Source organism: Sminthopsis crassicaudata, chromosome 3, assembly GCF_048593235.1.
Source record: "Sminthopsis crassicaudata isolate SCR6 chromosome 3, ASM4859323v1, whole genome shotgun sequence".
NCBI classification, from domain to species: Eukaryota; Metazoa; Chordata; class Mammalia; order Dasyuromorphia; family Dasyuridae; genus Sminthopsis; species Sminthopsis crassicaudata.
In genome coordinates this window covers 496,814,673-496,827,359 of record NC_133619.1, presented here as the reverse complement: position 1 = coordinate 496,827,359, position 12,687 = coordinate 496,814,673, and the positions used below count along the sequence as shown (strand labels likewise).

The 12,687-nt window shown below is 33.5% G+C and overlaps 1 protein-coding gene across 8 annotated transcripts in view; it reads right to left on the bottom strand.

Annotated features, from left to right (window-relative positions):
* ARHGAP32 (Rho GTPase activating protein 32) overlaps positions 1-12,687 on the bottom strand; it is a 369,190-nt gene that overhangs the window by 131,997 nt on the left and 224,506 nt on the right. For 7 of the 8 annotated variants that reach the window (XM_074303813.1, XM_074303810.1, XM_074303812.1 and 4 more), the window contains 2 exons: positions 7,989-8,111; positions 6,410-6,487 (listed from right to left, as the gene is read on the bottom strand). In XM_074303813.1, the coding sequence (XP_074159914.1) occupies positions 6,410-6,487; positions 7,989-8,111 (201 nt within the window). The remainder of the gene's footprint in view (positions 1-6,409; positions 6,488-7,988; positions 8,112-12,687) is intronic. The other variant, XM_074303814.1, reaches the window with a different exon arrangement.

Genomic DNA, 12,687 nt, shown 5'->3' with positions numbered 1-12,687 from the left:
GAAAAAAGATAGGTAAAATGCAGCCTTTGCTTTCCAGGAGCTCACAATCTAATTAAAAAAGCATCATACAAATAAAAGGTTATATACAGGATAAATTGGGGGAAGAATTGAACCAAAACTGAGAGGGATCATGAAAGGTATGCTTTGTAAACTGGGAGGTGAGAAGAAAGTTAAAGGAAGCCAATGAATTCAGGAGGCTGAGATGAAAAAATAATTCAAATCTGGAGAGGACCTATCTTGCACAAGGAATAACAAGTCAATTTCACCAAATTGTAGAATATGTCAAGGGATGGAAAGAATAATACTAGAAAAGTAGACATGTGAACATGTTAATAAGGGCTGTTAATATATATTCAATATGATTGATCTTGGAAGAAATGAGGAATCATAAGGCAGGAGATATGGTCAGACCTATGCTTTAAGAAATCACTTTGGCACCTTACTAGAGGACTGCAGAGGGAACAGATTTGTAGGAGACAGAATAATCAATGGGTTATTGGAAAAATACAGGCATAAAGTAATAAGGGCCTGCCATAGGGTAATAGCAGCATGAGAGGAGAGAAAGGGTTGTGAAATCTACTTATCTTGGTTAGAGAATAAATATGAAGGGTGCAAGAGAGTGAGGACTCAAGGATGACACCTAAATTATCAGCATGAAGGACAAGGGAAATGGCAAAATATAGGAGAGAAGAAGGGCTGGGAAAGAAAAATGAGAACAGCTTCAAACAGATGAGTTTACCATTTTCATGGAATGTCAAACAGGTAGTTAGAGATGTAAGGCTGAAGGCCAGCAGAGAGGTTAGTTAGGGTTGGATAAGTAGATTAGAGAATCATTGGCACAGGGATAATAATTATATCCATGAGGGTTTGCAAGATTACCAAGTATAATCTTATAGAGAGCATAGGAAAGAGAGCCCAATACATGTCCTGTGGGACGTTCATAATTTATGAGCATCAAATGGATAAAAATCAAGCAAAGCTACTAAGGAGGAATAAGATCAGGAGGGGAAAAAAAAAAAAAAACTAAGAGGAAGCAGTGTCCTGAACACTTCCAAAGAAGAAAGTAGCAAGGAGAAGAAGGTAAGCATTAAAAGCTGCAAAAAAAAAAAAAAAAGATAAGGATTGAAAAAAAAACTACATTAAATCTGGCAATTCATAAAGAATAAGTATAAAGAGAATTGTTTTGTTTAATGATGAAGGTAGAAGACAGACTATAGAGTTATGAAGAGAGTAAAAGGAAAGGAAGTTGAAGTACTTCATGAAGAAAACCTTTTCAAGGAATTTAGCCATTCCTTCTCATAAAAGTTAAAGATATAGGATGAAAGAAGACATGGATGGATCAAGCAAGGGACTTTTGTTGGGGAAGCAGTTATATTTATAAGCATTAGAGAATCAGCCAATGGATAGGGAGAGAATGAAAATAAAGGAGACTGAAGATAATAGAGGAGTCAATCTGTGGAAGCAGAAGGTAGAATGAAATGGGATCACTCCTACATGAAGAAGATTTATCCTTGGAAAGGAGAAGAATCATTTCTTCATGTGAAATGGAGATGAAAGGAGAAGAAATAATGGCAGAAAACAGGAATAATATGAAATAAAGAAAATGGGGAAAGAAGGCATCTTGTCAAAAGGATTCAATGTTTTTAATAAAATATGAGGCAATATTCTCAGCTGAGAGAATTGGAGAAGAGGAATCATAAGAGACTTGAGGAAGGAAGAAAAGATTTGGAACAGCCATTTTTTTCCCAAATCCTATTTTTTTATTGAAGCTTTTTATTTTCAAAACATATAAGGATAATTTTTCACCACTGACCCTTAAAAAAATCTTGTGTTCTAATTTCCCCTCCTCCCCCCCTTTCCTAGATGGCAAGTAATCCAATATATGGTAAATATGGTAAAAAATATATATTATAAGTCCAACATAGGCATATGTATTTATACAATTATTTTGTGGCACAAGAAGAGGCAGATCAAAAAGGAAAATAAATGAGAAAGAAACTAAAATTCAAGCAAACAATAACAAAAGAAGTGAAAATGCTGTTGTGATCCATACTCAGTTTCCACAGTCTCTGGGAGTAGCCATTTTAGAGAGTGAGATAGTGAGTTGATAGAAACTGAGTAGATGCCCATCAGCTGGAGAATGGCTGAATAAGTTATGGCATATGAATGTTATGGAATATTATTATTCTAGAAGAAACAATCAGCAGATAATTTCAGAAAGGCCTGGAGAGACATGAATTGATGCTGAGTGAAATGAGCAGAACAAGGAGATCACTGTACATGGCAACAAGAAGATTACACGATCAATTCTGATGTCCATGGCTCTTTTCAACAAGAAGATGATTCAGGGCAGTTCTAATGATTTTATGATGAAGAGAGCCATCTACACCCAGAGGGAGTACTGTGGTAACTGAATGTGGATCACTACACAAATTTTTCACTTTTTTGTTGTTGTTTGCTTCATTTTATTTGGTTTCTCTTTTTTTTTTCCTTTTTGAGCTGATTTTTCTTGTGCAGTATAGTAATTGTGAAAATATGTACAGAAGAATTGGACATATTTAGCATATATTGTATTACTTGCCATCTGGAGAAGGAAATGGGGGAAAGAGAGGGAGAAAAAAAATTGTACCACAAGATTTTGGAAGGGTTAATGTTGAATACTGTCTATGCATACGTTTTGAAAATAAAAAGGTTTAATAAACTTGAAAAAAAGAGAAGAATTTGACATGGGAAATATAGAAGGACTATCTAGAAGCAGTAAAGGTCCAGTTGAAATGATGTAATAGATATCTGTAGTAGATCCAATCAGAACAATTGCATAACATTCTCTACCTTCATTCAGCAATTCACATGGAGGGAAAACAACAGATTATGGGAGTGATTCAAAGCTGAGGCTTAGTTGGATATAATCAGCACTATCACAAGAGGAACAAGAATTCAAGAGAAAAGGACAGCTGTCAACTGGTCAAGACAGGGAAAGGAGAACTAGTAAAGGGATGATGGAAAGAAGTGAGGATTTGAGGGATTAGCGGTCACAATGTGGAAGAAGAGTACAATCTAGTATGGCAAAAGTAAAGAGGCAAAACGAAAAGCCAATAGACCACAATCAGATAAAGGCATTTCAGAATTCCTGAGCATAGAGGTGATTGTAAATCTGTTTATAAGTGATGAAAAGATCAAGAATATAATCATCTTTTTATGAACCTGAGGTAGCATAGAGGAGTAGGTTATGGGAAATTAGTAAAATCAGTAAACCATAAAGTTAGGATGTCAGAAGGAGTCTCAATATGTATACTGAAGTCCTTCAGTATTAGGAAAGGAGTTGGAAAGAGAGTAAAATTGTGAGCTAGACAATGAACTCATTAAGAAATCAAGGAAACAGGGGCAGCTAAGTGGCCCAGTATATAGAGTGCCAGCCCTGAAATCAGAAAGACCTGAGTTCAAACCTGGTTTCAGACACTTAACACTTCCTGGCTGTATGACCTTGGTCAAGTCACTTAACCTCAATAGCCTCAACAAAAAAAAAGGGAGGGGGAGGGGATAGGATGTCTGACCATTGGTAAACAAAAAGCTACTAGTAATTAAAGGAGGAAAAGTTATTGAAGGATGTTGGTAGAGAGACAATCTGCAAGTAGAAATAAGGAGTAAAGAATATTCCATTTCTCTTACCTCACCCAGTGAGTCTAGGAGGAAAGAGTGAAATGGATCCATTGCTTGGAAAGTTGGCAGAGAGCCATGGCTCAGTGATTGTCAGCAGATGGAAGTAAAGGATTTAAGATGAAAACTAATTTGTCTATGGAGAAGGCATTCCTGAAACAACTATGGAATATGTGAGGAGCTCTGGTGGACATAGTGGTAGCATGCAGGGTTCAGAATTACTAGAAGGGAAGGACATGATTGGACGAGGGGTTTGTTCATTATTAAGGGAAGTTTTTAGATGGATTTTCAATGTCTATACAGCTTTGCCCTCAAGGGGATGAAGGTGAGGGGTGGGTTACTTTCTGGGACCTAGGCAATTCAGTGAGAGGACAAGTAGCTGGAACTGAAGGGATAGTTGCGGTGTTAGGTCTTCCTGACTCCAACTTTCATATTTTATTCATTATACAATAGTACCTCTGTAGGTAGGACCCAGCGATTCTCATATTAAACTAAGCAAAAGAAAACTAGGAAAGTAAATCTTCTATTCCAAAAAAGAAATCACAACAAAAGCAAATTTTAGTGAGCTTTTTAAAATCCTTTATTTGGATTTCATTACACTTCAATTCCTTTCTATCAAAAAGTAACTAAAAAAAACACCTTTTTCTGTTCTGCCTTATAAAAAGCAGTATTCTTTTTTCCCACAAAATGATGAAGGAAAAAGAGCTGAAACTAGAAAACAGGGACTTCTGTTGTATCAATATGGAAATTCTTTGGAAGATAAGGTTGCAATTTCATGTTTTTAACTATTATCAAATATAGGTGCCTCTTCTATTAATTAAGGATATGATTAAAATTAATTTTAAACAAATATATATTAACTTTTTAAAATGAAGAACCTCTGTTATTTAAAAAAATAAAGTTACATTGAAATTAGTGCATGTATGCATAATTGTGTGTTCATTTGTGTACATTACTTCATAATTTAGTAATGTTGATAAAGGGTCAATACTAGCTAGGGACAATTAAGTTAAAATATTGTCTCTGTTTGTGAAGATGGGGGTGATGGTGAACATGTTAGGTGACAATCAGAATCATAAAAGATCCAGAATAATGAGCTGAACCTAATAAGTTAAAATTTTAACAAGAATAAATGTTAAGTCCTTTTAACATCTCCCTTTAAAACACATGTAAATAAAGTATATCTACTGTCAAGACAATGACACATGGCTGAATGGGCAGGACACTAAGTTGTAGCATTAGTCCCGTATCTCTTAGATTAGCACTGAAGATACATTAAGGTGGGCCCAGGAATAAGCAGGATAAGAGACTGAAGTAAACACATATGAGCAACTGCACAGTGCTTTTAACAAGGTCAAGTTGTTTTTTGGACATTAAAATGCATTTTTAAAAGCCAGCAATATTCTCTTGGTAATGCCATATGTCAGTAAGTTATCCATGATATAAAAATTATGCGTAACCCAGAGAACAAATGAGAAATGCACAGTGGGGAAATGTGGGGTACAGAATACTGCTAATGATAACCCATACACATGAAATAGTACCTGAGGGAATGGGGTGAAAGTGAGGGAGGAGAACTGGGAAAACATTTAATCTGCAAAAGAAATAGGCTACTCATACAGCAAAAGTGTAAGTTAACAGGTAGACAACTGAGTATTGCACTGGTACTCAAGAAATGTTAAAAGATCTAGAAGAAAACCTCATGCTGAGTGTCACTCTTTTTATGCAGGATTTAGAAGAACATGGATAAGATTTCACAGGGCAAGGTGAGCACAGACTATGGTCTATGCCTTTGGAGATGATGCTTATGATTGATGAGATCATGAATACACTGAAGGATTTAAGAAGAATGAGGAAGATCTGACAGTTATGTTTAAATATTTGATAATTATCAAGCAGAAAGGAGTTTAGACTTGGTCTTCTTAAGGACATAGTTGAATTTTAAAATGCTAGGCTTCTCAGGAAAACTAGGGCTGAATCCTGTCTTAGGAAATTAGTAGCTACCTGATGATAATCAGAGAAAATCACTTAACCTTTCTCTAATCAGTTTTCTGATCTCTCAAATGAATGAAAGAGTATGGTCTGATGACCTTAAGGTCTTTTCCAACTTGAAATTTGTGTTCCTATATGCTATTCCTCTATAATTTAAAAAAAAAAAAAAAAAAAAAAAAAAAGTAGATTTGGATTTGGTGTAAGGCAAGTTTATAAGATTAAGAGCTTTCCAGAAATATAAATGTCTGCTATGGGAGATAGTTCATTCTCATATCTGAAGTTTTTCAAATAGCAAATTGATGTCCATTTGAATGGGATGTTGAATCAGATGGTCAACTCTGAAGTTTCTTCCAATGCAAAGTCTATGATACTGTTTTCAACCCCACCATAATCCTAACTAGAGCTCAGACAGTCAAATGAGGTGGGGGATGGGTGTATATCATTCCTTCATAACCAGACAGGAAAGTACAACCAAAGATGGATTGGAAGGAACAAGATGTCAGAGCTTGCCTCCCTTAGAAAAACTAGAAGGCAAGAGTATAGTAGGGCTTTCAAGTCTTGTATTATATCTCTGCATTTTCTCTATTATTTCTACTGATTGTTAAGAAAATTTCAGATACAAAAGCATGTTATTAAAAGATATTTGATTTGCTAACAGAAGCAAACTATTTTACAAAATGTTATGGTAGTGAATTATCTCCACCCCCTCCTTCTCAAGAACTTCAAAGAAGAAACTTTCCCTGAACTTTTCCACACCTACCTGAAATCCATGCTTTCCTCTCCACCATGTGCTCAATACTTTTGGTGGCATGTCAATAACTGATACAATGTCTCCCACCTATGAAATAAAAATTGAAGGAAATCAAATGCATAACTACTGTTGTGGTTAGAATTTGAATCTAAGTACTGGAATGGAGAAAAGTATCATTCCCTACTCTGATTACTGTCCTTCCTTTAAAGGATCCCCAAACACACTAGAGTTCTGCTTCCTACAAAATGAGTCTTTGTACTAGCTACAAAAAAAAAAGTCAACAATTAGCTAAATGAGCCGAATAAATTTTACTCAATTTATCCAGTGATCAAGTGATCACAGAAGATCATGTTCAAAAGTTACTATGAACTTTAGGTATCGTATCTGGCATCTTTTGTTTTCAATATGGTTTGAGCAAGGTGACAAATGAAACATTAAGATCAGATTTATTTTTTCTTATAACAGTTTAATGGTTTACATTCAGATGATGTTTGGGGTTACTAAGTGTTTATATAAACATATATGTATATATATATGTGTGTGTGTGTATATAGATAGATAGATAGATAAAGTTATATGTATGTATATCTGTAGTTTACTTATCATAACTATCCCCATTTTGACGATAAGGAAAATGATTTATTCAAGGCCACCACCTAGTAAGGTGAAGCCAGGACTCCTGATTCCAAATTGGTACTATTCCAGTGATTAAGTTGTAAATACAGCACTAAATGTTGAATCTTCCAATATAAAGAGACCCCAACTGGCCAACCAACTAGCAAACCAAATATAATATACTATTACTTCTTTAAGTTGATGGTTCAAAACATACTGCAATAGTTGACTTCCCCCAATGATGAATAGCAATATTCACTTCACGTTTTAAGGTGATGTAAAGGTTTACAATTCTATATACTCTTATTTACCATTTTTATAGCATCACATTTATCTCTTAAAAATCAAAAGATAAACTTATTCCATGATAAAAACAATAAAGTTAAATAAAATATAATCTAAAAAACTCAAACTAATAATCATAGATGAGTTCACAGATTTAGAGCTAAAGGAGACATTGATGATGTAGTCAAATAATTTCTTTTTACAACTGAAGAAACTGAGTTTCAAAGAGGAATAACTTTTCCAAGGTCATTCTAAGGTTGTAAATGACAGAGCCAGAATTTAAATTAATATATCGTGTATCTACATACACACACATACTCATATATAAATATATGCCTATGTAAATATACATATATTTATACATGTATGTATAAATATATGTATGCATACATACAAATAATATATAAAACAGGCAGATAATTATTTTTTATTATTCAAAAGTTCACAAGAAAAAAAAAAACTTACAGTCTTGGCATTTTTTGTAATATAAGTTTTTGTCTCCACCTAGCTCTAAAACCTATTAATGACTGGCATATATTTCAAAGGGGCTTAAATTATACAAAGTGAAAGTTCAGATTACTTCACTCAAAAACCATTATTGAGATCAAGCATTTTTGGAGGAAAAAATCAAATTTTTCCTGCTTCAGAATTTGAAATTTTCATTTGTACATCTTTATTCAATTATTACCTCTAATGATAATTCATCAGGAGCACGAGCAGTATATCTCTTGATAACATGGGCAGCACCAACAGCAGGTGTGTTGATTGATGATTCTTCATGAACTAACAGATGATTCCCCTTGTTATCAATCTGTTTTTAAAAAAAATATATCCTATGAGGTAATTGTGAAATTTTGTTTATATGTAGTAGACGCTAAACAATGATTCAGAAACAACACAGCTGAGAAGCCTTGAAGAAAAAAAAAATGGATAATGAATATTTAGTTCATGAAAGAAAGCCAGAGGAAGCAATGAATAAAGCTTTCCACAATAGAATTAATATCAAGTACACCATGAATGTGTGAGATGAACAGTTCATCTCACTGTTATTTTAGATAGTGCTGGACACACTGTAAATTCTAAAGAAATATTGAATAGATTTTTGTGTTTTTTAAGTTCTTGAGTTTCTAAATTAGCCAAGACTATAAACTATATCTACTTTTCCAAGTTCTCAATTTAAAGCAATAAATATCAAGGCATTCAAGATTCCTTATGACCATTAACTTATATAAAATAAATATTATGTTTCTGCCATTTACCAATCAATGAATCAGTTGGGAAACATTCATTAAATACCTATTCATGCACTGTACTAGGCCCTGAGGAAAAGTATAAAGTAAAAAATTAAATATTCACCTTACCGTGCTTTACAAACAAAAGAAAATGCTCATCCCATACTACAAACTTTAATCAAACTTTTTTTAAAAGAAATTACTTGTTGTGAAGATAGCACTCTAGCCCAACTGATACCAGAATAAATAATCATCAAGAAATTCAATGAGAAATTAGAGTCAGTGACTTCTTCCACATCAGCTCTTTATAGAAGTTCACAGGCCACAAGAAAGGGGAACTCTAGAAAAGGCAGGATGAGAACAAGCATAGCCATTGCCCTCACAGAGAATGTTCAGAGAGATACATAAAGCCTCCCTGCAAGTGTTTTCAGGCTGCAGATGCAGAGTAGAGGACACTCAAAAAAAAAAGAACCAAAACGAAGCAACAGACACTGAAAACCTTAGAACTAATTCAGCAGGCAGCAGTACTCAAAAGATGGAAAAAATATAAGTTTAAGATATATAATATCAGAAATAACTGATGTAAAAGTCCATTCAAGGAGAAGTAGTTTATAAGCATTATTGAATTCTGAATACCTTGATTAAAAAAAAAAAAGCCTAGACATTCTTATTTTAAGAATCAGAAATGAAAACTTCCCTAACCTATTAGAACTAGAAGGCAAATTGAATAAAGAACACACCAATAATCTCCTACAAGAAATCACAAAAGAAAAAGGTCCCAAGAATGTCATAACTAAAATCTAGTGCCATATCAAAGAAAAAATACTGCAAATGTCACTTTTTAAAGTACCAAGGAGCTAGTCAGTAGATTCTACCATAAATAGTATGAGATTTTGATAATGATATTACCAAAGACAAATGATAAAAGCTCATAACTAAGAATAACACTCTATAAAGCCAAATTTAATCTTATAAGGAGCAAATGGTCCTCTACTAAAAAGAATATTTTTAAGAATTTAAGATGAAAAGACTAGAACTGAGCAGAAACTGTGAACAAGTATGCAGAGAAACCCAAATGAGTATGCTTATTTGAGTAATTAAAGAAGCCACATGACTTAAAAGTAAACATTCCAATACAGGAAGATAACACTTCTCTTCAAAACTTTAATGTCTTCAGAAACTATTAGGGGAGTGAAATCAGAAAAAAGCATTAAGGCAGTTTAGCTCTGTTCTAAAGGTTTTGAGAAAGAAAAAACAAGAGAAAATAAAAGGAAGAATATATTAGGGTAGAAAAGTTGGAAAAGTAGAACTTGTTATTTTTTATAATTGGATTATAGAAAAGTATACACATACGAGAAGATGTAGACAGAGGAGGCATCAAATGGATGAAACTCATCATATGAAATGGTCAAGGAAGGGTTGAGAATCATATATACCCAATAGTACATCAGACTCAATGGAGAATGAAGCAGGAACATGGAAAGGAGTAGTTAAGTAGCCATAAGCCAGCCTTTCCTCTTTTCCATCTGAAATAAGGATTAATGCACTCTAAAAGGAGACTTGATTAGCCTGTTTCCTTAGCACAGCTGCAACCCATGGACAGTCAAGGCCCCTGAAAATTGATGCATTTTTGAGGAAAAGATAAGTCACCACTACTTATCACCATATTCTTCCCTGATGACCATAAATGTCACCAGTTGACAAAAGTGGGCTACATCCAGAGAAGCTAAGTCCAACTATATCCTTAATGCATAATCTTGTTGTATAAGGGCAAAGAAAACCTTTCAAATCATTCAATGACTTGCGAGTAACTCATATAATCTAGAACTGAATCTCAAGTAATTGGTCTTAGAACTACCTCCAAAACAAAACACTCGTTTTAATTGAGGGGACAGGGCAGGAAAAGTTAGCAAAAAGGTTGCCCCAACCTGTCGGGAGAGATAATGAAACATTTTTTTTTAATGCATAAAAGAGAAGGAAGCACAAACAAAATTACTTTCAATTATTTGAAAGCAATGTGCAAAATTTGTTTTATATATGTATATACATATATACATATATACACACACACATATATATATATCCTTTTTAAAGCAAGCACTATGAAATATATATTCATAGTTTCATATATGTGGGTATGTATGTATATACATATGTGCATTTACATTTTTGTATGTGAATACATATACACATATATATACATACACATGTTAGTTCTTTTTTATTTTTACTTGTATATGGAAATGTTTACTTTGGAAATGTTTAATGATTTGAATAAATGCCAAAAACATGTTATCAATTTAAAAAAAAGAAAGTGTTTATGTCACTTTTTTTGGATTTTTAATGAGAACACTGGGGAGAAGAGAAAATAGCTAAGTTTATGAAAGAAGATGCTAGCTACTCAGTCACCCCTTTCCAGCTTCCTTTTGCTGTTACTTTACTCCATTGGATTTTAAGCTCCCTAAGTTTTCTTCTTATTTATATCACTAATACTTAACATATAGTGTCTGACACATAATAGTCACTCAATAAATGTTTACTGAATTGGATAATGAATAGAAGAGAAATTCATTTTTCAACTAATTTTGCTTCCTAATTTACTAGTCAATTATAATATTCACTGGCTGTGTAATCCTGGGGAAGTCACTTAACTTCTCATGTTTAAATGTTATAGAAAAAAATGCCACATCTGCAATAATGAAAGTAATTTCCTTACTAGGAGTTCCCTAAACCAATAAAATCATGTGACTGGACCAAAAGCAAACAAAAAAAGTTACCATTCTAATTAGAAATAATAACAAGTTGGCTATAGTTTTAGAAATTAAGAAAAATTGAAAAAAATATACATAAAAAGACAAACTTTAAATTCTGCCAGAAGATAAGATCAAAATGAATACAAGACTTAGACATAAAGGGTGATAACATATCAAGAGTAAATTAAGTAAGCATGGAAAAATGTATCTGTCAGATCTATGAATAAAAGAAGAGTTTATGTCTAATAATATGATACAAAACAATTTCAAAGGATCCATGATGAAAAAAATGTCATACACCTCCAGAGAGAGAACTGATGAACTCAATGCAAATTGAAATATTTTTTTTTACTTTCTTTGTTTTTCTTGCTAGGGGGAAGGGGAAGCATGGGAGAAAGATAATATGGCATTATATTTTACTTTTAAAAAGGAGTTGGAATACCTTTGGTTGAGCAAAGTAGATATTTTAATGATTTTGCCTGAAATGAGCACATAAATGTCCACGTTTTCAATTGCCCAAATTATCTACTTTCTATTTTCTCTTGGTGATCTCATCAATTCCCATAACTTCAATTAATATCCCTATAAGATGCATCTCCGGTCTACATCTACCTCTAATATTTTTATGAATTATAGCATAACATCACCAACTGGCTATTGGATATTTTGAAATATCTATTATTTAAGTATATTAGGCTCACAACATATCCAGGGGAAAAATTACAATCTTCTTATTTCTAATCCATCCTGACTTCTTTATTAGTATCAAAAGTAACACAAACCTTCTCTTTTGCACCCCATTTATCCAATGAAAGGTTAAATGCTGTCATTTTTATCTACTCGACAGCTCTTAAATAATTCCCTTCTTCTTCTCTCACACAGATTCACTCAGGCCTCCATTACCTCTCACCTAGAGTGCTCTAATAGACTCCAAGTTGCTGTCCATTCTCCAAATATCTTCCTACCCCAATCTATACTCCATATAGCAAAGTGATTTCCCTATAAAACACATTTGACCATGTTCCTCTTCTCAGCCCCTTCCCATAAAACCTACTGGCTCCTTATTATATCTAGGATCAACTATAAATTATTCTGTTTGACATTTAAAGCTCTTCACAATTTGCTTCCTTTTGCTCTCATATACTATACTACAGTACAGTCTCATTATACTAGCTTCTTCATTATTCCACACATGGAATTCTCTATTTTCTCTCTCCAGCAATACCTGTCCCTCCTGGTTTCTTTCAAAACTCAGCTCAAAAGGAATACCTCTTTCTTCCTGAAGCCCCTCCTCTTTTATGTATATATTTTCTAAGTATTCATGTACACCTCATTTTCCAGTCAGAATGAACATTACTTGAAATGAGAAAGTGGTTTACTTTTCTCTTTTATCCCCAGGATT